At 41.4% G+C, this 27,864-nt stretch overlaps 1 protein-coding gene across 3 annotated transcripts; it reads right to left on the bottom strand.

Annotated features, from left to right (window-relative positions):
• Positions 1-1,114: 1,114 nt before the first annotated feature.
• RARS1 (arginyl-tRNA synthetase 1) lies at positions 1,115-22,168 on the bottom strand. 3 transcript variants are annotated; one of them, XM_037057732.1, is made up of 15 exons: positions 22,061-22,168; positions 20,651-20,785; positions 17,877-18,065; positions 16,346-16,454; positions 15,707-15,807; positions 14,996-15,117; positions 13,568-13,688; positions 10,789-10,918; positions 9,683-9,787; positions 8,373-8,551; positions 7,740-7,849; positions 4,684-4,789; positions 2,189-2,361; positions 1,816-2,063; positions 1,115-1,319 (listed from the first exon to the last, which is right to left on the bottom strand). In XM_037057732.1, exons 1-15 carry the CDS (start codon positions 22,103-22,105, stop codon positions 1,210-1,212), a joined length of 1,983 nt encoding a protein of 660 aa, XP_036913627.1. In that variant the 5' UTR covers positions 22,106-22,168; the 3' UTR covers positions 1,115-1,209. The 3 variants fall into 3 exon arrangements, with proteins under 3 accessions (XP_036913627.1, XP_036913629.1, XP_036913628.1); XM_037057734.1 differs by lacking the exon at positions 22,061-22,168 and adding an exon at positions 21,395-21,483; XM_037057733.1 differs by lacking the exon at positions 20,651-20,785 and having other exon boundaries at positions 22,061-22,157.
• Positions 22,169-27,864: the final 5,696 nt, after the last annotated feature.

Genomic DNA, 27,864 nt, shown 5'->3' with positions numbered 1-27,864 from the left:
TTCCTTCTATTCCTCACTGAATGCCGTTTTTTACTCATAAAATTCCCTGCATCTTGTGACGCACGGACTCTGTAGCGTAGGTGGACTGTCTCTACGGAGAAAGTGCTCGGTCTCCCAGGTTTGTCGAAGGGAGCTGTGATCTGATGTGGACACGCCAGACTTTTACATACCAGGCTGTTTGTAAAACTGGTACTATTGTTATAATTCATTGAGATCATGTCTAAGGTTGTTTTGAGTTTGGAGATCCTTGGAAACAATGGAGAAATACTGTTCATGTTTATTAAGCGCTTGTTTCTCAAGGTATTGTGTTCACTTCTTCATACAGACTCTCATTTCGGCATTGTGTTGGCAGATTACACTAACTCCTGCCCCAGGGATCAGCAGTAGCCCCCCTTCCACTGACCCCCGTCACTGTCATAAAAAATCTCTACCTTCTCTCTCACCAGCAGAACTCGTTTCATGGAGTGAAATAATAAACCAAGCTCAGGGGATGAATCTTGACTGATCTAAGCAAATCATGGCAATCTTGTTCTTCTTTGCTTAGATACTCAAGTTTTCCCAGCTTCCTTTGCAACTAGAACTGGCACACGACCAATGGGATGTTGAGTTACTCTGGAACGTCAGGGAAATTTCCAGTCTGCGAAATGTTCTTGCACCTTCCCCTGAACCCAGGCCTATCACACAGCCAGTGCTGTCTTTCGCTAAATGCAGAGAGCGTGGACTTGGGGGCTGGATAGGAATCTCAATTTTGTCTCTGAGCAATCCAGGGCATGTTCCTTATTTCTGGGGGCCCTCACTGTGGTCACTTGTTAAACAGGGGTAAGTACATACGACAGAACAACAGAATAAGGACTCCATCGAACAAGGAAGGGATGAAAAGTTCAGGTGGCCTATAGCAGGGCTCAGTAAATGGGATTCCTCGTCTAATTCAAAGTAATAAAAACACCCCTGCTGGGCCGACCAGTCCTCTCACTGTGGCACACAGACCCTGTATTACTCTATGACTTTCACTGACTCATTTTGATTTGATGCTCAGCAGAAATAAACATATTCACAGAAGTATTTTTTTCTTTTCAGGAGCCTCGTTGTGAGTGATAAAGAACCACATATTAAGTAGATAGTTGACAAATTTCCTTTACTTGCTTTTATACCCACATGATTGTAAAAAAGGGCTGCTTTGGTGAAAACAGCGTTGGAGCCTCGGAAGGACTACATTCTTTGGACGGGTTTTATGCCCAGGATATCAAACCCCTTGGCCATGACAGCGGCCACTGCTTCACACAGCAGCATACGGCACATGTTCACCTTCAACACTTTTCCTGGGAAGACAGAAACAAGATTAGTAATTAATTTGTTTTTCTTTTTCAAAATCATTATTAAAGAATACATGTTACTCCTGGATTTTACTGAGAAGTGAAAAGCCCAACTCACAGATGTTTTGGGGCCGTAGCCAGAATCACTTTTACTTTAAACTATAGAGACAATCCAAGAAATAAAGGTGTTTCTGCCCTAGCTGGTGGGTTGCTCAGTCCACTGAGCGCTGGCCTGAGAACCAAAGGGTCACCAGTTCAATTCCCAGTCAGGGCACATGCCTGGGTTGCAGGCCAGGTCACCAGCATGAGGTGCGTGAGAGGCAACCACACACTGATGTTTCTCTCCCTCTCTTTCTTTCTCCCCTTCCCTCTCTCTAAAGGCAAATAAATAAAATCTTTAAACAACAACAACAACAGACAAGTTCAAAGCTACTCATACTCGATTCAAACAAACACCCTGCTGGTGCCCCGCCTGCCACGTGGCCACTGGCGCGCCACTCACCAGTCTGTCGATCTTTCTCTACACAGTAGCAGCTATCGTAGAATTCAGTGAAAGTAGTCGCCAGCTCATAGATATAATCACAGAGCGTGTGGAGAAACAGGTCATCTAAAATCTTCTGCAGAATCTCAGGGAACCGTAAAATGCACCGGCCTAGTTTCCACTCCTTCTCATGGTCCAAAACGATCTTGGTCTCTCGAGCGGCTTTCTGGAGCATCTTGTCGTCGATACTGGCCAGACGTGCGATAGACCTGGAAAACCAGGCAGCGGTCACCATTCCTCCTCATTAGGTACCCCAAAACACGTAATAAGACACGACTGGTACAAATGAAAAGTTACCATCATTTGATTAGGACAACACTGCACCCACACCTACCTGATTCTGGTGAAGGCGTACAGCAGGTAAGCGGCTGTGTTCCCTCTGTCATCCAGCATTTTGTCAAAGGAGAAGATGTAGTCGTTCAGCCGGTTATGGGACAGGTCGGCGTATTTGATACAGCCATAAGCTACGGATGTCTGAGCAGCCTTCAACTCCTCTGCGGTTAAGACCTTGAGGGAAGACAAAACCAGACCCCCAGCTCACTGACCACTGCCTTTGTCCTGGTGTCTCACAGACAGAAGATGAGGGCAGGGAGCACCTGCTGGTGCTCCCGTAGCACCATGTGGGCCTATCCACAGAGACAATGATGAAAATAAACATCGGCTATGCATAACAAAGAACGTTTCTGTAACAAACTCGATTTGTAAAATAAAATCTAAAAACTAAGGTCAAGTAATTAATGGGAATCGAAGCAGGATGTCAAGAGCAGGGGGAAGAACTCATGCATTGTTTTGCCAATATCTGGTCATACAAGGAAGCATTATTAAGCCACTGTAAGTAAGGATTTCTGTTCTGGACATGATTTGGTAGCTTGTAGTTAACTAACCCTTCCACAGAAATCAACTATTTAAAAGTCGGAAAAATTGCTCTGACTGGCATGGGCCAGTGGATTGGGCATTGTCTCGCAAACCCACAGGTCACCGGTTTGATTCCCAGTCAAGGCACACGCCTGGGCTGTAGGCCAGGCTCCTGGTTGGGGATGTAGAAGAGGTGACCGATCACTGTTTCTCTTGCACGTCAGTGTTTCTCTCCCTCTCTTTCTCCCTCCCTTCACCTCTGTAAAATACATACACAGATACATACATACATAAATAAAATCTTAACCAGAAAAACACAAGGTGGAAAAATTATATTAAGCAACAGTTTGAAGTCCAGATAGCATCGACACAAGCAAAGCTTAGGGGGTTAGTTAATTCATCTTTGCGATAAGGGAACAAGCCAGTTCCACATTCATCTGGCACTTTCCCTGAGGGCATTTTCCAAACCACTACGTGCTGGACTGGGTGAGGACAAAACCCAGGCAGGAGAAAGGCAGTCTCACTGGGGTAAGACAGTTCAGAGACTGGGGCTGCCGAAGAAGTGAGGACAAAACCACCAAGAAGGGGAAACCAGAGAAGACTGAAAAACTCTGAACACAGTTCTTTCAAACTGTCCAGTGGCTGGTACTAGAAAGACCCCCATGACTCCTAGAAACCTAGCTGGAGAGAGAAGACTTCAGCAGTTGTTTAAGCAAATAACCTAGTGAAACCATGAGAGACACATTTCAAGACTCAAAACTCACCCTTTGAGTTAGGTTACACTGAAACAGTTCAGCCCTAACATAGTCTAACGGGAATTCTATACCCAAACAATAAAAATATAATTTAAACCGAAAGTGATATAAAGATATTTTCAAACAAATGCTAACAAAATCTGTCACCAGTGGACTTTCACTACAAAAACTACTAAAAGAAGATCTTCAGGCTGAATGAAAATAATCATAGTTGGAGGTAAAAAACTGCAGAAAGGAATAAAGTACACAGGACTAAAAATGTGGTAAAAATAAATACCAACAACCAGTTTAAAACCAACACTTGGCAAAAACTTGGCCAGGTCCTTTATCAAAGAAAATGTCTAAAAGGCCAATAAGCACATGAAAAGGGAGCCAACATCACTCCACATCAGGGAAATTTAAGTTTTAACCACAGTGGGAGCCTCTACACACTCATGAGAAAGGCCTTATTAAAAGGTGGACAAAATCAGGCGCTGATGGAGACACGGGGCAGCTGGAACAACCATGTATTACTGGTGGCAGCTCCTTAGAAATTATTTTTAAGATTTATTTATTTATTTTCAGAGAGAGGGTAAGGGAGGGAGAAAGAGAGAAACATCAATGTGAGAGAAGTACTGATCGGTTGCCTCGTCCAGGGACCACACCTGCAACCCAACGATGTGGCCGGACTGGGGATTGAACCGGCAACCTCTCGCTCTGTGGGAGGACACCTAACCGAGACACACCAGTCAGGTCTCCTTGGAAATTTTTAATGAAGTTAAGCACAGGGCTCCCCATGGCGTTGCCCATTCTGATGGCTCATCAGTGGTCTTGGGTGGTATGTGTTGGCTGCTAGGCCTACTCTACAAACACTCTCAGAGAAAGGGGCTCAGCAGACAGAGCCGCTAATGCAGGCTGGAAGCTCAGACCGCCTCAGTGTGCAATGGTCTCCCATCACTGGTTCAAGGCAGATACAGGTCAACGGCCGATGACAAGCAGGGATACTATGCTATATTCACGGAGGAGAAGATGCCACTGTTCTGTAATAGCCAAGAACTATATTTTCAAAATAAATGTTTACCAATTCAACACACTTACTGTGCAATAAAATCTGAGTAATATAAGCCTGTGGTAAGTGGATCGAGTCCTTATAATCCTTCCCAGTCCCATCAATAAAATAAAAACAAAAACTCACAACACAATGCATGGTACATAATATGTAAATAAGGCCTGAAATTACCTTGTCTCGTTCTTTTTCCTTCAATTTGTCCATGGATCGTTTTAATCCTTCTTCCAAAAGGTCTATGAGGCGCACTGTCTCACCTGACCGTGTTTTGAACTTCTTCCTAAGAAAATTTAATGAAATGCCTAATTAAATAGATTTTGAAACAGACCTGACTTAGAAATCTTCAAAAATGAAGGCGTGACAGCGCCGTATTTCAGCGTGCAACCAGGGAGCATGCCAAAAGAGAGAAACAGGCGCACTTTCAAGTGCCCTTCCGCTAGAGCCCTCAACACAGAGTGCCCGATGCTTTAGGCCCCTAGTAGCTTCTGTACATGTTCACCGTTCCTACGCTTCCCGAAGAAACAAGACATTTGTTACTTTTTTCATTTTCCTGAACACAAAGTTTGGCTTAGTTATTTTACCTTCTTAAAAAAGTTATTAATAAGACACACTTTTGCTTCTAGAATTGTTTGGGAAGTAGGCAAATTCTTAACTGGAATCTCACTAGCATTTCCCTACATAGTAACCAACCATGAATGCGTAGTATAATCAGTGGAAGAGCTTACAAATCCTTCAAACACAACAGTGGTATAATGATGCACTCTTTTCTTTCTCACACAAAGCCTACCAAAATAATTGTGATGCTTCCTCTTAAAGTTGGATTTTCAGAAGCGCCTTAGAAAGGATATTCTTGTCCTTTGTCACAGAATTGAAACTCTTCTATTATCCCAGAAATGCATGAAAACTACTCCATGGCTTTCCTTGTGGGAAGGCATCGCCTCCTCGAGTACCCACGAACCTGTAAATCTTCTGTCTGATGAAATGATATCTGTCATAAAACTTAGCAAAGGGCGCCCCAGTTGGTGTAGCTTAGTAGATTGAGCGTGGGCCTGCGAACCAGACAATCGCGGTTCGATTCCCAGTCAGGGCACATGCCTGGGTTGCAGGCCAGTTCCCAGCAGGGCACTCATGAGAGTCAAACATACATTGGTATTTCTCTCCTTCTTTTCCCCTCTAAAGATAAATAAATAAAAATCTAAAAAAAAACAACAACTTAGCAAAGGGCTAAGAGAAGCCTTCCTTAACATTACTACTTTGCAATAACTATTTTTTTCATTACTCCCTACCTGTGCCTGCCTGGAATTTTTGTTTTTTTTTTTGTCTACTGCTCTGACCAGTGAAGGAATGCATATCTGAACAACAAAAGCACTTACAAAAAAAATAAGCCTAGCCCTGACCCCTGTGGCCCAGCTGGTTGGGTGTCAGCTGCAAAGTAAAAGGCCACCAGTTGATTCCCAGTCAGGGCACCTGCCTGGGTTGTGGGGTTGGTCGTTGTTCGGGCACATACAAGAGGCAGCTGATTGATGTTTCTCTCTCACATCAATGTGTCTCTCCCTCTCTTTTCCCCTCCCTTTCCCTGTCCTAAAAATAAATAAATAAAACCTAAAAAAAAAAAAGAGAGAGAGAGAGAGAAGAGGGATATAAGGGGACTAGATGGTGATGGGAAAAAATACAATGAAAGTAAATAAATTAATTTAAAAAAAAAAGAAGCCTAACACCCATGTTAGACACAGGTGCCCCCTGGTAGGCCTGGCATGTATATTTTAACATGCTCCACAGAGAATCACTCTGTTCTGCGGCCCTTCACGGGCACTGCGGAGCACACAGCTGACGCCTGGTCCAGCTGGTGCTTAATAAACAGGCACCCAAGGAATAGCAGGAGGTGATGAAATAAAAGGGCAAATTATTTGTCATAAAATGTGTCAATGCAGAAAAATCTCACTAAAATACAGGTAGCAAAATCTGTGGGCATTTTAATGTAAGTATTTAAGATGTGGTGGGCTGCCACTGGTTAACCATCATTAAGATTACTCTTCACTTGAATGGTCTTGGATACCACAATTATATAATGCTGAGAGTGCAGAAATATAATAAAACAACAACAACAACAACAACAAAATTAACAACAAAAAAATCCCATGGCCATCACGTAAGGACGTTAAATGCCAAGATACGACGAACACTGGTGATAAATATCAAAAACAAAAGCAAATTTGGTAATTTCACCTAACTGTAGGACTAACCATCTAAATGTCAGTCAACAACATCAACAGTTAGGAAACTAAGATCCTGTAAGCAATACTCAGCTCACTGGTCAGCTTTCCAGCACTTTCTTAGCACTATGAACACCACGAGGACCCAAGGTCTTCTGATAGCAAAAAAGTGGGGTCTGCAGAAGATTCGTACATTAGGATTAAAAATGTTCCCTGCTGATGCCAACAAGGTCTTTGATCTTCTCATAACCTGTCTATAAAAATACCTTGACACACCAAACCAGCCTTTTCTGTTTCATTAGGGCTTTTGTACATCAGCTGGTCAAGCATCTTGAGCTACTTCAAGTGGTTTTCATAACCGTTACTGTCTTTGTGTAACGGTAGCATTTGGGTGGTGTCACCAAATCTAAAATGCCAAAGATTTTAAAGACATGCTGATTAAATAGCCAAGTAATTTCTATTGGATATAAAATGTTACAAATTTTGTGCCTTGGAATTGAAGAATACTGTGTATAAATATTTGCTTGTATTTATATTTAATTTCATAAAGGCTGAGTATAATGTGGGGAAAGAATTTGATTATAGAAAAACTGAAAGTATGGCTATGGATATGCATGTCTTTATAAACTTAATATTTGTGAGATGAGCATAATGGAAGCTGTGAATGTTAAAACAGACATTTGCAAAATGCTTGAAATACACTGTTGAATATTTGTTTTGAAATCTAAGAAGGTACAGTGATAGAATTTACAATGTAGATCTGTGGAAACGAAAACTCTTTAAATCTGTTAACTCTATAGTCTGTTTCTCACTCTGCACCCATCTCCCTAAATGGTTTCACTCTCTGGCAAAACGTGAGTCCAAAACAGCCCAGCTGATTCACCATCAGAGCATAAACAGACTAAACAAACCGTGGGCTCTGAAAATTCTAATATGGTATCAATGGAAACGCAGCCTCATCCAAAGGCATTTAGAGGTCAGTTGTGCCATTACCACCTTTAGACTTTCCAGACTTACTTGTCTTCCCCCAGCACCACACCAAACCCGGCATGGGACACTCGAGTGACTCTAGGGTCATACCAACCGATCATCTGAGCAGCAGCAAATACCGCCTGTAAGTGCACAGACTACAAAGAAAAAGAACAGAACATTACTTGGTAAACTTCCTAGTGACAAAAAAATGACTGAAAGCTTTTTTGTGGTTAAGGATAAAAGATCTGTATAATACACATCACTCACAACTCTTGTACGGCAAGTGTAGTTATAAAAGCTCCTTTTTATTCCCCTTATACAAGAAACAGTAAGAGCAGGACTGTTACACTTTCTATGTTCAAAGGTTTTTTAAGCAACTGAATTTAGGGCAGATTCATGGGCACTAGTTTCAATTCAATTTCCTGTCACACAACCACTAGTGCAGATAGGAATGGTCACTGAGGTTCAGAGGAATAACACTGGTTCCAGTTTATGGGGACGAGCCAAAAAGCTGGGAAATGTCCAACTTTGACCATTGCAAACACTGTTCTCTCCTGTTACAATGCTGTTCTCGATTTTGGTTACTGTGGAAAATCTATGGCCCTCAAGTTCCAAATGCCACAAAACTCACCAACCATCTCACACGCAATCAGAACACACACATATCTGCAAAATCACCTGCCCACTGTCCACCACATAGATAATCATATCTGCTTTTTCCTCATGTAGTCGCTGTTTAATCGCAGCCAGGTCAGATGTATCATATGTGTAACCTCCATCTGATTTGACTATGGTTAAAGGTATGGAGCATCCTGGGACAAATACGATCTTTCTGCCATCATCCACTTGCACAAATCCTAGAAAAAGAATCTTTATTATGTTAAAAGATCCCTGAGGAAATATAAACACTGAGCCATCACAGGATATTTATTAGAGAGCTAAGGCACTACATGATTTTTTTCTGTCTGTGACCCATGTGCCTTGGAAAACGGTGACTGTCCCGGTTGTCTGGGTGCCCAGGATGTCTGCAGGGCACAACAGAGCGACCCTGACCGTCTGCTGGACTTGCACTACACTTGGCTCCCAAACTCTTTGCAACACACCTCACTGGAGCCCACCTGCCCAGCAGACACAGAACACCTAAACCCATGCATTGTGTTTGGCTAGAGCTATAGAACCTGGAGAGATGCAGGTTCTATCACTGCCTCTTGAAATGTATTCAAAGAACACGGTGACAATAACAACAGCTATATTTGAGTACCGTAACGTGCAAAATACTATGCCAAGTCTTATTCGACCTTCACAATAACTCTATGCAACACATACTATTATTTTTGCTTTTTCACAGGTTAGGAAACTGATGCTTGGTAAAGGCGGTATAAAAATGCAGTGCGTAGAGCATGTTTTTCACCTTATTAGCCATGTGACCTTGGGAAGTTACTAATTTCTCTGTGCCTCTCTTCTCATCATTTAAAGAGTCTTTTAAATTGTATTATCTTAAAACTATGGCCTCTTTGGCTCTAGACTGTGATAGATAAATACCATTTCCCATTCAAGTAACCAGGCTTTCTAAGAAATATCAGGTTAGTTGACTTCAGATATAAGGCAGAAAATGCACAAAATAACCCTCAAATATCATATACCAGAAACCAATTAAACTATCAAACACTATAGAAGTCAACAGAAAAAAAAAGAACAAGAGCCAATATGAGGCAGTTACCATTAGCCAAAAATCTGAGCATCAAAAAAAAAAAATAAAGCCCTGGATGGTGTAGCTCAGTGGATTGAGCACAGGCCTGAGAACCAAAAAATCCTGGTTCAATTCCCAGCCAGGGCATATGCCTGGGTTGCAGGCTGGGTCCGCAGTGGGGTCCATGTGAGAGAAGCATTGATGTTTCTCTCCCTTTCTCCTTTCCTTCCTCCCTCTCTAAAAATAAATAAAATCTTTGAAAAACAATTTCCATAATAAGAGTTAAAAGAGTGCCTACCTTTATCTTCAAATTCCTTTACGACATCATTCATCCTATCTTGATAGAAGGACTCTCCCCTCTCTATTAAAGATATGTCCAATGCATCGTAGATTTTATTAAACTCTAGGAAAAAAAGTCACCGAGTGAGGAAAATGGTTAAGAATTTAAACAAACAAATAAACAAATAGCTTACATTAAAAGAAATTTCACTATTTAACTGAAATATTTAGAAGGAAGAAAATAATACTTAAGAAATGTATGATACAGATTATATAAACACTGCCACTTGGAAAATGTGGGAAAAATGTGGTAAGCCACATATCAAAATATTAACAAAAAAATGTTTATTTTATTCTTCCTGTCTGCATTTACATATTTTCCCTGAACACAGCATATATTTCCCGTGTAACTTTTACTTCTATTTTTTTAAATGTGAGAACAAAAACAAAAGAAACAAAAGCCTTTTGTATCTGAAGATGAAATGTTTACTACTTGTTTCACAGTTTTTGCTGATGTGCACCATTTACCTGCCTGCCTAGCTGGGCACCAGTGACACAGCGCTGCCTGTGGCACCACCAGAAAACACTACCACCGAGTGCTGCGAAACAGCCAGCCGCGGCCTTCTTTCTCGAAGATCTACTGGCTGTTCTTGTCCTTTTATTCTTCAAAGTGACCTTTACAATCACTCTGTCAAGTTCAAAAATTTAAAATAGTCTTAAATGACAAACAAATTTCAACAAGTAGGGGACGCTGCACGACACTCTATCCAAAGATTCTATTACGTCTGCTGTGTATTTCTCTTCATTTTGGTCCCACACATCTCTATCCATCTATTCCTAAGTGTTTTATAGCTTTAGTTGCTACTGAAAATAGGATCTCTTCTTTTTCTTTTCTACTTCCTTTCCTAATTTTTTACTAACTTTTGAGAAAATTAAACTTTGCAATTGCTTCTCACAATAAACTTTCTTAATAGTTGTTTCAGTTTCAGAAAAGATTTAAGAAAAAGTCTATTTCCTAGTCCTTGAAAGTTTCACACGTCATTTCAGGTCAACTCTGTATAATAACTCAAGGATACTACATGCAATGGAACTTGCTGGATGAATGAGCCAAACCCAGGAACCCACCCTGGCGGGAGACGTCACAGATGAGCTTCCAAGCTTTGATGATGTCTGGGTCTTTACTCTGCAGCAGAACCACGCATTGGTAGGCTCGCTTCTTAAATTCTTCCTCGGTATCAAATCTCTTCTTGGATTCCTAGGTTTAAAAAGAGAGAACTAGGGTTTATAAAAAGAGCCCACGCTGTATTTTAGATTAGGAATTTGTCCATTTGTCAAAAAACACACAAAATCCATCAAAACGCCAAAGAGTGAGGAAGTGAAAACTTAAAACACCAAAACAAGTGCCCTATCTCAACAGTCAGGAATATTGTTACAACTGAATGTGCCAAACAACACTATTGTTTCTTCTGAAATAGTTTTTCTTGAAATATGTTCTCACCCTTGTGCTACCTCCACTTTTCTAATTCACAACAGTTTGCTCACACCAATGCTTCTGTCTGTTCCACAAGAGTAACAAACCACAGGTAACAGGAAGTGCTCATTTTTCTGGGCTCTCTATCCCATTCTAGATGGGGTCCTGGGTGAGTAATTATTTGTAATTAAAAATAAAATAGTTTTCATTGTTTTATTTTTATTTTGAAAGCAACATGTTTACTGTAAAAAAATGTGTGTATAATCTTACCCCAAAATAACCAATGACAACATTCTGCTACATAATTCTAGATATTTCTTTGCAAATACACACCTACACACTTTAACAAAACCTGGTAATATATGACTTTCCCTTTACTGTGGTTTTAAAATTTAGCAATGTATTATAAACATCTTGTGCTACTAGATTTGCCTCATTATACTCAGAGCACAGAACTCCAACAGCTAATTATAATATTAGAACATTAGTTATTAGTTATTTTTTACTTGTTTGATATCAGTAAGCATTTTGGTTACTTTATATTTTGGTTATTTTTTTAAAAGATTTTATTTATTTATTTTTAGAAAGAGGGAAAAGAGGAAGAAAGAGGGGGAGAAACATCAATGGGTGGTTGCCTCTCCTGTTCCCCCTACTGGAGATCTGACCCACAACCCAGGCATGTGCCCTTGACTGGGAATCAAATTGGTGACCCTTTGGTTCGCAGGCTGGCACTCAATTCACTAAGCCACACCAGCCAGGGTTTCAATTTTTTTTTAAAGCAATGTTTTCTTTGTGTTCTTTTAAAGATTAATTTATCTTTAGAGAGAGGGGAAGGGAGGGAGAAAGAGAGGGAGAGAAACACCGATATGAGAAACATCGAGAGCCTGTTCGCAACCCCAAGAAGCTCCCTGGCTCACAACCCAGGCACGTGCCCCGACTGGGAATCGCACGGGTGACCTTTCGGTTCACAGGCCGGCATTCAATCCACTGAGCCACACCAGCCAGGGCTGTTTTTCAATTTTTTCACTAGAAAATATTTACCAAAAGACAAAAAAATCCCCACCCCTGAAATGTTTACTTTTTAATGTAGTAATCCTATTCTTGGGAAGTTGTCTATCATAAGATAATCAGTATAAAAAGGAAAAAACCCTACAAGTACAACATCATTCACTAAGTAAGTAAGAGCCCCCAAAACTGGGAAAAAAAATCAACAACAGATTAATATAAATTTTGGTACACCAATGCTACAAAATCTAAGCTGCAGTACATACAGTAACATGGAAGCGTTTTTTTTTTTTTTAAGATTTAATTTATCTTTAGAGGGGAAGGGAAGGAGAGAGGGAGAGAAATATCAATGTATGGCTGCCTCTTGTGCATCCCCTGCTGGGAACTGGCCCGCAAACCCAGGCATGTGCCCTGACTGGGAATTGAACCGTGATCATCTGGTTCGCTCAATCCACTAAGCTATACCAGCCAGGGCTGGAATAGTTTTTAATAGCCCTGGCTGGTGTGGCTCAGTGGATTAGGCATTATCCTGAAAACTGAAAGGTTACTGGTTTGATTTCCAGTCAGAGCACATGCCTGGGCTGTTGGCGAGGTCACTGGCTGGGAGCTTGCAAGAAGCAACCAATCAATTTCCTCACACATCAAGGTTTCTCTGCCTCTTTGTCCTTCCCTTTCCCTTTCTCTAAAAATAAATTACAGAAAGAGTTTGTAATAAAATGTTAAGTACCATACAAAATGATATTATAATCACAAATAATGTAATAAATGTTTGAATATGGGTAAGTGAAGAAGTCAAAGAAAGTTGACCAGTGATTGATTTAAAGCTAGGATTTATGATACATTTGTCTTTTAAAAGCTTTTCCTCCATATATTTAATAACATTTTCAAAATATATAAAATTGAGAGGAAAACAACAGCATCAAAAACTTTATCCCTGGCTGGTGTGGCTCAGTGGGTTGAGTGCTGGTCTCAGAATCAAAAGGTCACGGGTTCAATTCCCAGTCAGGGCATGTGCCTGGGTTGAGGGCCAGGTCCTCAGCTAGGGGCATGTGAGAGGCAACCGATAACATCGATGTTTCTCTCCCTCTTTCTTCCTCCCTTCCCTTCTCTCTAGAAATGAATAAAATCTTAAATGAAATGCTTAAAATAAAACATTTTAAATACTAGGAGGGGACAGAAAAAAGTTTAAATATTAAAATATATTTTGATTAACAAACTCCTAAACTCACTTAACAATAGGTAACGTGGTAGGATTTAATTTTTCACATACACCAACACAAAAACAAATGTGTTACAGGGGTGGGGAGTTTTGCAACTTTTATTTAGACCCACAGTAGCTTCAAATACCATTTTGAACTCTGTAGGGAAAATAGATAATTACAATGAATGGTAAACACACAAATAATATAACAGTAACTGGTATCAAACCTTATAAAAGGCCTGAAGATCCCCAATAGGAGGTGAAACTGTTAAGTAATCTGGAAATTTATCTTGCAGGTGAGCAATGAGCATGCCAAACTGGGTCCCCCAATCTCCTATGTGGTTTAATCTAGAGCCAATCAGAAAACATGAAATAATTAAAAAAGTGATAAACATGATTAGTTTAGAGGAATGATACTCCATTAGCAACCACCGACATTTGGGCACTGGCCCATCGCACCGTTTATCCAGTTGCTCTCCGCCTGGTCTGCAAGTTCTGCAAAAGTCAAAGGTGTCTGCTATGTTTGTCAACATATCGTTTTTTGCCATGTGCAAGGCACACTTTTGTGCCCAAATTTTTGAAGGAAAAACAAGGACATGCATTATATAAGGGTATAATGACTACATACTGTGGGAATAGTAATCCCATGTATAATGTGTTCAGAAACTCGGGTGCGCATTTTACACCGGAGCACATTCCACATGCAAGATGTGGTACATCCAGTAACACGGGCTGCACAAACCAGGCCTCTGGGATTCGTTACATGAATGAGGTTTCTATCAATGGACTGTGATCTTTTCATTGTGCAGTTAGCGGGGACAATGACAGCTGAACAAATGTTGGTAATTACCACAATTCTATAAAAATTTAACTTTTCAACCAATTATGTCTGTAACTTATACTGTAGTTCTCAAGTATCGACAAACAAAATTCTACAAAATATATGTCAATTCAACCACTTCACATCCCTCACTGCTTTTAAATAATCTCAAACCACCAGATCACCTCTTAACTGGATTATTGCAATAGACTTCTAACCTATTTACTACAGTTCTCCCTTCTTTGCCTGGCTTATTTACAGAAGCCAGAGTGATCTTCAATTAGATTACAGACTAATTATTGTGCCCTGGTTAACTGGGTTTCACAGAAGTTACATTTTCGACAAATTGAAGGTAAGACCCTCCACCAGCAAAAATAATTATGACTCACTTTTATTTGGCTCTGACTTTACTGTGGTGGTCTGGAGCTGAACCTGGAGATTCTGGGTCTACCAATTAAGACTCTCCAGTAGCTTCCCATTACACTAAGGAATAAAATCCCAATTTCTACCATGGCCTACAAGGCCCTGCAAAATCTTTCCCTTGCCAACCTCTCCCTGTACTAGAATATAAACACCCGGTATGCAGAAGGTACTAGAGAAATATTTGTGGAATGAATGGTGGGGGGCAGGGGGGTAACTTTTTTCTTGGTTCCACCCCCAGAGAACCTAAAAAGTTATCAGTTCAGAGGAGAGGCCCAGGACATAATCTATTTAAAAAGCCTACTGGGTGATCAGCAGCAAAACCATGCTCATGGGTCACTGACTTAGTCCAAGATTCTTTCTCAAGAGACACTCATCATTTTCTACGGAACTCTCCAGAGGCAAGAGTACACACCTTAGCACATCGTATCCCGCAAATTCAAAGAGGCGGCACATACTCTCTCCTATGATAGTTGATCTGAGATGGCCTACATGCATCTCTTTAGCTATGTTGGGAGAAGAAAAGTCCACTACAACCTAGGATAGAAGGTAAAAAGAGGGATTTTTATAGACAACAATGTTATACTCTAATTTTGTAATGTGGAAAATATAGCTACAGAGACAATCATATTACAACATGTAAATAAATCAAAACAACATGTTATACACCTTAAATTTACACAATGTAATTTATATGTCAAATTTTTGCAATAAAGAGATTTTTAAAAGGGACATAAACATTTTATTCTAACACATTCATTAATAATATATGTAATAATAAACCCAGACTTAAATAGTAGCTTGGCATGTCATTCAACTGCATTTATTCTGATAAATCTATCTGTCCCTCATCAGTTGAAAAAGAATCCGATCCGTTTACACAAATTATCTATGCTCTATTTCAGCAATACTTCCAAAACAGCAGCTGGCTACCTCAAATGCCTTCTGAAATAAAGTGAAGAGAAAAATCCCATCACAAGCAAGATTCAGGAAGAAGGCTACCCCGCAGTTATGTTCATAATCTCAAATATTAATGATTCAATCAACAGGAGATGTGAACGCCCCCAGTGAAGCACTTTTCATATAGTTTTAAGTATCGGTCTATCGATTACAGGTGTACATATACCTTTTTGTTCTCTCCAAGGGCCGGCAGTTGAACACCATTCACCAGGAGATTGGTCAACTGTTTCGATACAAAGTCCTTCCGTAAGTGGACGTTAATAAAACCTAATGAGCAGTACAGGGGAGAAAAAGATCAGACAGCCCCCATCTTTAAGGACCGTTCTCTCCAAAGACTTTCTCGACTTCTCTTATGTGCGCCCCAGGTGCTGACCTGGCTCAGGCAGCACTCCTCAGAATCCAGATACCACCTGGGGCCTTCCCTTGAACCCTGTCAGCCCCGTTTCTGCACTGACTTCAAACCTGACCCTTCTCCTGAAAGCTTACTTGATTCAGGGCCCTTTCACTCCCCGCAAATGATTTGTTCATCTCTTGACAGAAAACAGCCACACACTTATCTGACATTATCTATCTGTTTGCTGATGGAAAAACTCAATCAAAATGAGGTGCAGTAATTCATCTAAGATCAGGCAGCTAAGTCTAGACTGAAACTTCACTTTCCTAACTCTCAATCCAAGGTGCTTTCACCATCTTGTTCAGTATTGAAGTCTTAACCCTGCATTTATATTTAAAAATGGTCCTCATTCTTATTTCAGAAAGGATTCAGCATCAATACAACTGCTTAAGAAGAGTAACATTGTCATACCAGGACCAGCAATTTCAACTTTTTCAATACAGTCATTGTCTGGGAGGCGTTTGGTAATGTTTTCGGCAATTTCTCTTGGATTAACTCTCTGTTCCTTGGTTTTGAGCATCTATAATACAACATAAACATTTCATTACACAGCAGGTTTCAGCAAGTGACTAAGAAATGCACACTGACAAAGCACTAGATGCATCTGACATAGACCAAACAAAAGGCAGAGGCAGAGAAGTGCAATGACTCGTAAATGGTAAATGGACAGATTAAAGAATCAAATATTCTTTAACTGATTGCCCTGGCAGGTGCGGCTCAGTGGATTAAGCTCCAGCCTGCAACCCATGGGGTTGCCAGTTAAATTCCTAGTCAGGACACATGCCTGGGTTGCAGGCCAGTTCCCCAGTAGGGGGCATGTAAGAGGCAATTCCCCCCTCCCTCTCCCTCTTGCCCTCTAAAAATAAATAAAATATTTTGGGGGGGGGAACCATCAAGAGTTTCAAGAATACAGAAGTGCCAAAAACATGTGAGGTCCATTTCAAAATGAACTGCCACGCATACTTGTAATCTTTTAATGAACACATAATAAAGTTTTTAGTTCTTACGCTTATTTTCAATGTATTTACATTTCTAACTTTCAAACCATGAAAGTGTGTAATACACTGACTTGGGTAATAACAAGTACCCTTATAAACTTAAATCCAATGAAGACACATAAAAATTATCTAGGAAGACAACCCTGGCTGGTGTAGCTCAGTGGATTGAGTGTGGGCCTGCAAACCAGAGGATTGCAGTTCGATTCCCAGTCAGGGCACATGCCTGGGTTGCAGGCCAGTTCCCAGCAGGGGATCCACGAGAGGCAACCATACATTGATATTTTCTCCCTCTCTCCTTCTCTTCCCCTCTGAAGATAAAGAAATAAAATCTTAAAAAAAAAAAAAAAAAAGACCAGCCGAGTCCAAAAAAACTAGGAAGAAAATCTGGACTCTTAGATTAACGCTTTCTACTCAAAAAATAATAGAAAAGAATATTAACGCTTTTCTAACCAAAAAAGAAGGCAAAGTCCCAAAGCAGGACAACTAACCACAAACACATTAGACAATGTAGCTATTAAAAATAGGGAATTCTGACTGAAAATGAAATAAAACAGCCCGCCTCAAGGACACCACAGTTGCATCAAATATTTGATGAAAATGCTAGCTGGTACATGGCTAACTTTTATCTCTCACCTTGCAATGCCCACCAATAACACACCACAATCCCAGACACAACAGGGGGAAGTACAGAAACAAAACAATGCCAATATCAACCACTGCCCTTAAATATCAGTAACACAAAAAATCTAACTGAATATTCAAGTCTGTGCTTTTTAAAAAATTAAACACATACATTCCCTTTTCTCAAGTCCTCCAGAATTGTGGAAGATGTCCTTTTTCTTGAGGCTATATAATAATTTGCTATTAATTATGTAGATGGTAAATATGATGATAATGCATAGGAAAATCAAATCACCGAGCGTGCTTCAGAATAACGCAATCACCTGAGAGATACCCATAGCGCTATTACACTGATAGTCCCCAAACTTGGGCTGCTGACTGGGTGTCACTATGAGCGGAGGGTTTTCCAAATCGGGATACGCAGCCCTAATGGCGTAGCCAAAGACCTCTTGTAGGCGGCTGTTGATGTTAATCATGTTTTTAGTTGGTTTGTTCCTTTCTGCTTGAAGACTCTGTAAGAAAAGAGTAAAAATATCTCAGTAAAATATTAAATTATTGTATAAAAATTTCCCAAATACTTTGAAAGAACTTTTAATATCCTAAGAAGAACTGAAAGGTAACACACACTCCCAGTTCAATGCTCTCACATCTGGGGCAGGCTGGGAAATGTCACAGGTCACGCCCACCCCCCTGCAGGTGAGACATGTGTGAGAAAAGCCCCAAGTTCTCCTCCTTTAGTTACGTTATTAGAACACAGACCGGAAGTAGGGAGTATAGAGGGCTGACTAAACCACCTTCTTAGCTTCTCTAAAGTTCTAAAAAAATTGCCGGAAAAAAAAAAATATATATATATTTTTGAAATGCTGGAAGTGAAAACCCTATGTATAAAAACAAGAAAAAAAACCTTGTAAAGTATGTATTTAACTACTATGCTGTATACCTGAAACTAATACAAAACTATACTGAATGTAAACTGTAACCGAAAAATAAAATTTAAAAATGTTAAAAAAAATGTATTCACATGTTCTTTTCATTAAAATGTTGATCTCTTCCAGGCATGAAATGTATATCTAATAGGCTGTTTTGTCTTATTGTTTTCTGTGAAGTGGAATACATTTTTTAAGATGGTGTGTAATTAGCCACGTCTATTACTACACTTATCATACCTTCTCAAAATTACGTGTCCCTCACTAGACTTCTGGAGGTAGGAAAAGCACTTATTCATGGCCTTATCCCTGGCCACCTTGCATTGTACCTGCCAGGTAGTAGGTCAAGAAATGGTGACTGAACATATGTGCTTTTAATGGACTATAAATAAAAATGTTGCTCACACACTAATCACAATCTTATGTAAATGAAAATGGTAATGATGGCAATATCAGTGGCAATGATAATAAAAGCTATTATAGGAGTAGCACTGTGTCAGGAACCCAGCCCATTGCATTATCTTACTTCATCTACAGAACAGAATTGAGTTACCACCATTGCCACTTCTGTGTGAGCCTGAGATTAAGGAACTTGCCACAATTAACAAAGGATAAGTGGCAAAGTCGGGGTTCAAACTCAGAACTACTGGAGTGCGGAATTCCAGTTCTATACTTGACCTCAATATCCGCTTAACCATATGGAAAAAATTATGTTCTCAAACTCACTAAAACTGATTTGGTTTTAGTTAACCAATAAGTGATTCCCTCTGTGATAACAAAAAGGGGGGAAGATTTGCTTTGCACAATCTAAAGATTTCCAACAGCAAATACTGAAGTAATTTAGACAGAATCCTAAAACTCAAAGCCTACTACAAATACATCTTAAACTGTAATTTTAAAGGATAGGGGTACCGGTATACATGTACATATTCTTTTTGGTGTGTATATATTTCTGAACACACATATATGAATCCACCTACTATGCAATGGTATTTGATTAAAATGTAATACTTTTTCCCAAGCCGTTTTACCTGTGTAAGTCTCTTCTCTCCCAAAGCGTTAAAAAGCTCCACGAGGTTAAGAAATATCCCATATGATACAAGCATGTCTACTATAACTATTTGTGTAACAACCAATGAGCCTTCCACATTATACTCTTCTCCTATTAAAACCCGAGGACCAATTTGTACTATGCACATGCATATTTGAATACACTATACTTCCTTTTGTCTCTTTTAGGTAGCCACTGACATAGACCAGGCATTGAATAATACTTATGAACTGAAATAAATAGAATAGACAAATGAGTATAAATAAGTGCGAATGAATGAGATAATCAAAAACATTAAGACATTTTGGCGGAGATTCCCTGGGAAAGAAATTTTGTGGTTTCAGAAGACTGGAAGACGAAGCTACCTGGAGGAGAGCAGATCACACCCAGGCAATGACAAAGACCTCAGGGGAGTGGGGCAGCCAGAGAGTGAGATGGGCAAGTGGGACCTGAGCCCGTGCGGCCTGGCTGGAAGCAGGTCGCATGCTGGAGAGCAACCAAGGGCATCAGGCCACTCCCTAGGGAGTGACATCAGTGGGCCTGAAGGCAGGCGGAGCCATGAAACCCCAACTAAAGCCAACTCAGTTTTTTGACAAAACAGGAAGCACTCTTAGAGCATGAAGTCATTAAACAACAAACACAGCGCAGGCTACCTGGAAAAAAATTCTTCTGAAATATTAACTGGAAAAAGAACTCAACCACTATGACACTATAAAGTAGGAAAAGAAAACTGTAAGATAACCAGCTTAGGGCAGAGGAGGACAGGGGATGTGTTTTGAAACACTTCCCTTTGAATGAGGCACTTATTTAAACTTCAAAAAATATTTAACAAAAGGTACAGGCTTAAACTGTTGAAAGAGCTGTCCCAACATACTTGAAGCTAACTTTACGCTGGCAAACATTTGCTATGATGAAACATTCCAAAGGGGATGGACAGGCCAGCCCCAACTCCTCCATTACTTGCACCAATAACTTACTGCTCACTTATCTAAGGAGAAAGAACAGGGTTTCTTTACTCCTTTCCCCACATTCCTCAGGGTAAACTTTCTCAGGTAACAAGGGGTTTTTTAAAGATACAACGATTCAAAGTGTAGAATGAAACCAGAACTACAGGACTCACCCTTCTAAGGATATTCAGTCGATACTTTAACTTTAAACTTTCTTCCCGCAACTGCTCCAAATCTGGGGAAGTGACTAAACGGCCGGCGGTTTTCAACTGATCGATTTCAAGAGTCAGAGACTTAATCTCTTTTTCCTGTAAAAGAAAACGCACTTTGTTCGGTACAGTATGGCTGATGACTTCCGGGGAGTAATCGACTGTACCATAAACTTTATGGGCACAACACGGGACAGGGATGAAGGACTTTCCCATTGAAAGGTTGTGACTTTCCTTCCTCAAGGTCTTGGATGACTTTAGCAGATTACCCTCAACAATAAGAAGACATCAAGTGTGTCGAGAGAGAGCAATGAGGGTGTTAAGCACACAAGGCCAGGTGTGAGACTTACCCCAGACTAGGGGTAAGTCTCATACCCCTAGTTTCTTTCTTTGGCCCAAGTGTTTTGCCTTTGCCCTTTCTAGGACAAAATGATTTTCCCAAATTTTCCCTCTTTGTTTCCAGTGTCTTAGGTCCTAGACCAGACTTTTAACTCTAATACCTAAAATTAAAGACATGCCAATTCAGAAGAAAGTAAAGCATCCAACCTAACTGCATTACTCAGGGTGAGAGGCCTCACTTGAAATTTCAGAATGTTTACCAGCACCTAACCACAACCAACCTACCAACCAACCAACCAAAAACAGGTGCCATAAATAGTACACATTAGCTGACCTAAACACTTCAGAAATTACATCTGTAATTCTTACCACACCCCGGTGGAGAGGTGCTTAGATCCACACACTGACAAAGAACATATGCTTACAACAGTAAAGAATTTGCCAACTTATTGGATCAACTTGACTCTGTGACTGCTGCCTTACTACGTTTAAGCACTTACTTCCCTTCCTCTCGGCTCTCCCACTTTCACAAGCTGTGAGCGTGAAGGCGGAGAGCAAACTCCTGTTTGATGATTAATCCACTCCGTGGGCTTTCTACAATTCCTCTTGCTTAGTATCACGGAGATAAAGGTGGCAGAGCTGCAAATCAGAGCGCAGGGCTCCTGCTCTTACCCCCTTTGCTTTTTGCCAGTCCCCCCCCCCGCCCCGCCCCGAAGAGGCCACGTGTGCACAGGGAAGAAGGGACAGAGAGTAGTGCCTGTAAAAAGTCCCTAGGCTCCAGCCCCGAGAGAGCGGGACCCACCGCTCCGCTAACCTCGCTGTTACCCGGGCCCTGAAACTAAGGGTTCTTTCCATTCCATCCCTGAATGGGCGTTCACTTCCGAGGCAGCGCAAGCCCGGGACTCGGACTCCGCTGCTCGCTTCTGAGAGTGGAGCGGCCCCCGCCTCGTGGCCACCGCCTGGACGGCGCTCGGGCGGAAGCTAGAGGCTGATTCCTCTCCTCCAAGCACTTCCACTGGCCTCCAGCGGACCCACCTGCTGCAGCAGCCGGGAAGACCACTTGGCCACCAACGGGTCCATTCTCCTGTCAGGGCCTCAAGCAACAAGTGGCCGGAAGCGGAAACGGCCCGCACTTCCCGGAAGCGGAAGTCCTCGGATTCCGAGGTCTGGAGCCTCAGTGGGTGCAGCAGCCTCTGCTGCCCCCTGGAGGAATCTAGGGTGCACTGCGTGGAGAACCCACAGGGTGAGAAGGCCTGAATGATGAGTGCGGTCGCTCTTAAATTCTGCTTTTGGGAGAGGGCAGAGGGGAATGGGACCAGAGCTGCTCCTGGCTGGAATTGACTTGGATAGTCTTTTACCTACTGCCTCTGTCTCTCAAAGGCTTCAGTTTACCCCTCTGTGAAATGGGCGCATAATTTACAAAATCTTTTTATGTATTCAACGAGCATGTACTCTGCACTGCAATGTGCCAGACACTATTCCAGGCGCTGGAAACGAGTCAGACCAGATCCCCTGCTTTCATGTAAGTTATGTTCTGGAGTGAAGAGATACACTAGACAAAAAAGTAAATGTCGGAGTCAAGGAAGCCCCTCCCTGAGTGTGTGGCATTTGAGTTAAACAGCTAAGCTGGGATATACATTCCAAGCAGAGGGGCCTTAACTGTATTTCTTGCTCACTTTTCCCGATAGCCCCAGTACTTTAAAGCAGCAGTCTCTAATTTTTTTGCTTCTGTGCCCAATGAAAGAATTAATATTCCTACTCCCCTGTAGATTTTTAAAGTTGACATCTGAAAACTAATGCCACAACATTAGGTAGTGGTAATGGGCTATTTTCTGGTATGTTGCTTCTTGTCTAAGTGCTCTCAGGTATTTTCATTTGCCCTGGCTGGTGTGGCTCAGTGGATTGAATGTCAGCCTGCGAACCAAAGAGTTGACAGTTATATTCCCAGTCAGGGCACATGCCTGGGTTGCAGGCCAGCTTCCAGGTGGGGGTGTGGGAGAGGCAACTGATGGATGTCATCTCTCACACATTGCGGTTTCTCTCCCTTTCATTCTCCCTCCCTCTCTTCTCTCCAAAGGTAAAAACCTTTTTTTGAAAAAAAAAAAAAGCTGTGGAGCTGCAAATTTAGCTCATCCAATTTACGGGAAATGTCTACCATACAATGTCAAATCAAATAATCCAAATCATTTATCCTTCATGTTTGAAATAAGTATGTTCCTGGGACACCTTCTCATTTCTAAATTCAGAGAAAGAAAGATGAATTTGTGGGTGGACAGACTGGTGGACAGACAGATCTCCACTTTCAAGATAAAGCAGGAGGTAAGGGTCATCTTTTTTTTTTTTTTTTAAAGATTTTATTTATTTATTTATCTTTAGAGGGGAAGGAGAGAGGGAGAGAAACATCAATATATGGTTGCCTTTTGTGCGTCCCCTGCTGGTAATTAGCCTGCAAGGAACCGGCATGCAACCCAGGCATGTGCCCTGACTGGGAATCGAACTGTGATCGTCTGGTTCGCAGGCCCGCGCTCAATCCACTGAGCTACGCCAGCCAGGGCAAGGGTCATCTTTTTATGAAGCTCCTGTTGTTTGGTGCTCGAGGGAGGTGCCCGCAGCAGAAATGCATCCTTGGAGTGCCTCGTTCAGTTCATTAGTTTACACCCAGGGGAGGGGAGGGGCGTTATGCCTTTCCTTGTGGAAGAGATGTGAAAGGAGAAGTGGGTAACTGAGTTTGCAGGCAAATCAATTTTAGGAAAGACTTTACAAAAATTCATGTCTGGAAATGGGTTCTCCTAACATATCCAGGCCCACAGATCCCTTTGAATGCTATACTCCAGCTTGGAAGATCCTTCACCTAGAGGGGCACTTAAACACTTTCTTAATTGAATGAATAAAAGTGTTCCAGGCAGGGATAGCAAATACAAATCATCTGAGGCAGGAATCAAATTTATTTGAAAACAGGAGGGGAACTGGGGGTCAGCAGTGGTGGAGAGATCAGCCAAAGGGAAACCTTCAGTACTCCTCCTGCTCCACCCAGAAGCTTCCTGCTGACTAGGAATGGCAAAGAGGAGACTAACCTCGCCACTGGGGCGGACACTCTCATTCATTCATCTCACAAATATTGAGGACCCATTTTGCCTCTGATCCAACAAAAAACAAAGCTCCTGCTTTAGAACTCACATTCTAGAGGGAATACACAGACAACAGAACAGTGCTCTGAAGCCAAGAAATCAGATGACTGTGTCTTGAGAATGACCTGTGAGATGGTAAGTTGGATGGGGTGGCCCAGGGTGAGGGTGGAGAGGGCTCTCCAAGCTGGTGAGGCTTGAGCTGAGATCTGAATAGTGACCCAGACAAAGTCATGTGAAATGGGATGAACACACGGTGGAGGAGGGTACCAAGTGGGCAGAAGGAGCTTGCAGTGCAAAGGTTCTGTTGTGGGAATGAAAAGAAGAAAGGTCAGCATGGCTGGAGTCTGATTAGCAGTTAACTGGAGAAATCATTCGCTTTCTTAGAAGCAGGCAGGGCAAGACTGCAAGTAAGCACGATCTAGTTGGTTCACCAGGCACATTAAAAATAGAGCAAGGCTGCAGGTGACCTCTGGTGCCAATGGCAATGGTGAAAGATTTGTAGTCAAAAGGCAACCATGGGAGCCCTGGCTGGTGTAGCTCAGTGGATTGAGCACGGGCCTGTGAACCAGACGATCGCGGTTCAATTCCCAGTCAGGGCACATGCCTGGGTTGCAGGCCAGTTCCCGGCAGGGGCGAGTTCCCAGCAGGGGATGCATGAGAAGCAACCATACATTGATGTTTCTCTTCCTCTCTCTCTCCCTCCCTTCCCCTCTAAAGATAAATAAATAAAATATTTTTTAAAAAAGGAATCAGGACGGCAGGCAGGCTCAGACCCTCACACAGCCTTGCTGCCTCCTGCAGAAACTAAAAAAAAAAAAAAAAAAAAAAAAAGGCAACCATGGGTTTTCTGGAAGGGACAATCAGATCCAGTGAGGTTTGCTCTCTTCTCTCAGGATAGCATTTTATTTTATTTTTTTAAAAAATTATTTATTTTTAGAGAATTGGGAAGGGAGAGAGAAAGAGAGGGAAAGAAACATCAGTGTATGGTTGCCTCTCATGTGTCCCCTGCTAAGAACTGGCCTGTAACTCAGACATGTGCCCTGACTGGGAATTGAACCAAAATCCTTTGGTTCCCAGGACTGTGCTCAAACCACTGACCTACAATTTCTAAGGCCTTGAGGCTAGCATTTTAGTCACCCTGTTTCTGCGTAACTACATATAGAGAAACCACAGGATTTCAGGACCTGCAACCTGAAAACCCAGCATGAGAAGTCCCTTCAGAGGGCTTCTCATGATGCTGAAGTTTTCCAAGTCTAGTTTTCCAAGTCCACTTATTTCTAGACTTGGAAAACTTAACATTATGCTGGAGAAGCCTATTTGCCATCTGAAGAATCTAAAACCAATTTTGCAAACACCATGTCTACAAGGCTCCCTACGTTTGTCTTAACTCCCAAGCAAGGAGGGCTCCTACTGAGGTGTATCTGGACTTGGGAAATTTGACTAGGAACACAAGTTTTTCAAGTCTAGTTTTTGAAGACCATTTTTTTCTAGAGTTGGAAAACTTAACACTACATTAGAGAAACCTATTTACGATCTGAAGAACCTGAAACCCAATATGCAAACATTTTCGCTCCAGGGATTCCTACTTTTGTCTTATCTCCTAAGGAAGGATTCTTCTGAGGTGGATCTGAACTTGGAAAACTAGACTTGGAAAACTTCTTTTCCAAGTTAAGTTTGCCAAGTGTAGTTTATTTCCTAAACTTGAAATACTTAACACTACTCAAAAGAAGCCTATTTACCATCTGAGGAACTTGAAACCCATTCTGTGAAAAACCTTGTCTGCACGGCTCCCTAGTTTTGTCTTAACTCCCAAGCAAGGAAGCCTCCTTTTGAGGTGTATTCGGACATGGAACACTTAACACTCCACTGGGGAATCCTATTTACAGTCTGAAGAACCTGAAACCCATTCTTTAAACTTCTCTGCACACTCTCTAGTTTTGCCTTAAATCCCAAGCAAGGAAGGCTCCTTCTGAGGTGGTTCTGGACTTGGAAAACTAAACTTGAAAAACTCTTTTTAAGCCTAGTTTTCCAAGTCCAGGTTATATTTCTAAACTTGGAAAACTTAACACTATTCTTAGAGAAACCTATTTATAATGTGAGGAACCTAAAATCCATTCTGCAAACACCTTTTTTGCAAGGCTCCCTAGTTTTGTCCTAAGTCCTAAGCGAGGGAAGCTCCTTAGGAGGTGATTCTGCACATAAAAAACTAGACTTGGAAAACTGTATGGGATTTTCAAGTTTAGTTTTCTGAGTGCAGTTTATTTTCTAGAATTGGAACATTTAACACTACACGAGGAAGCTTATCTAACATCTGAAGAACCTGAAACCCATTCTGTAAACACCTTCTCTGCAAGGCCCCATAGTTTTGTCTTAAATCCCAAACGAGGAGGGCTTCTTCTGAGGTGGATCTCGACTTGCAAAACTAGACTAGGAAAACAAGTTTTTCAAGTCTAGTATTCCACCCAGTTTCTTTATAGACTTGGAAAGCTTAACACTACACTGGAGAATCCTATTTACCATCGGAAGAACGTGAAACCTATTCTGCAAAAACCTCGGCAAGGCTCCCTAGTTTTGTCTTAACTCCCAAGAAAGGCAGGCTCATTCTGAGGGGAATCTGGACTTGTACAACTTAATACTGCACTAGAGAAACCTATTACCATCTGAAGGGCCTGAAACCCATTCTTCGAACACCTACTCTGCAGGGCTTCCTAGTTTGTTGTATCTTTCAAGTTATGAAGGTTCCTTTAAGGTGGATCTGGATGTGGAAAACTGGACTTGGAAAACTTCTTCTCCAAGTCTAGTTTTCCAAGTCCAGTTTTATTTTCTAGACTGGGAAGACTGAACACTACACTGAAGAAGCCTATTTACCATCTGAAGAACCTAAAACCCATTCTGCAAACACGTTTTCTGCAGGGCTTCTTAGTTTTGGCTTATCTCCCAAGAGAAGAAGGATCCTTTGAGGTGGATCTGGATGTGGAAAACTGGACTTAGAAAACTTATTTTCCAAGTCTAGTTTTCCAAATCCAGTTTTATTTTCTAACGTTGGAATATTTAACACTACACTGGAGAAGCCTATTTACCACCTGAAGTACCTGAAAGCAGTTCTTCACACCTTCTCTACAAGGCTCAATAGTTTTGTCTCCACTCCCAAGCGAGGAAGTCTTCTTCTGAGGTAGATTTGGGCTTGCATAGACTTGGAAAACTTAGTTTTCCAAGTCAAGTCTTTATTTCTGGACTTTGGAAACTTAACACTACACTGGAGAAGGCTATTTACCATCCAAAGAACCTGAAACCCATTCTGCAAACACCTTCTCTGCAATGCTCCCTCGTTTTAACTCCCAAGTGAGGAAGGCTCCTTCTGAGGTAGGTCTGGAATTGGAAAAGCAGACTTGGAAAACTAAGTTTTGCAAGTCTAGCTTTCTGCATCCACTTCTTTTCTAGACTTGGAGAACTAAACACTACACTGGAGAATTCTATTTACCATCTGAAGAAGCTGAAACTTATTCTGCAAACACTTTCTTGCAGGGCTTCCTCCTTATGTCTTTTTTTTCCCCTCAATTTTTTTATTTAATTATTTTTCAAGTACAGTTTTCAGTCTATTACTCCCATCCCATCCCACCCCCCATCCTCCCCTTCCCTCCCATTTCCACCCTTCTCAGTTGTTGTCCATGTATCCTTTATATAGGTTCCTCTAAATCCCTCCCTTATTTC

Source organism: Sturnira hondurensis, unplaced genomic scaffold (genome assembly GCF_014824575.4).
Source record: "Sturnira hondurensis isolate 20B ecotype Veracruz unplaced genomic scaffold, ASM1482457v3 Scaffold0009733, whole genome shotgun sequence".
Taxonomy (NCBI): Eukaryota; Metazoa; Chordata; class Mammalia; order Chiroptera; family Phyllostomidae; genus Sturnira; species Sturnira hondurensis.
The sequence above is the reverse complement of the archived record's forward strand: the minus strand, read 5'-3'. Positions and strand labels throughout refer to the sequence as shown.

Excerpts from the sequence above, each read along its gene's own strand:
- RARS1 (XM_037057732.1), bottom strand. The coding sequence starts at position 22,105 with ATGGACCCGTTGGTGGCCAAGTGGTCTTCCCGGCTGCTGCAGCAG. Across the intron at positions 20,786-22,060 it reads CTTCCCGGCTGCTGCAGCAG|GAAAAAGAGATTAAGTCTCT; the intron begins GTGGGTCCGCTG and ends TTTCTTTTACAG. Across the intron at positions 8,552-9,682 it reads AAAGGAATTTGAAGATAAAG|GATTTGTGCAAGTGGATGAT; the intron begins GTAGGCACTCTT and ends TTCTTTTTCTAG.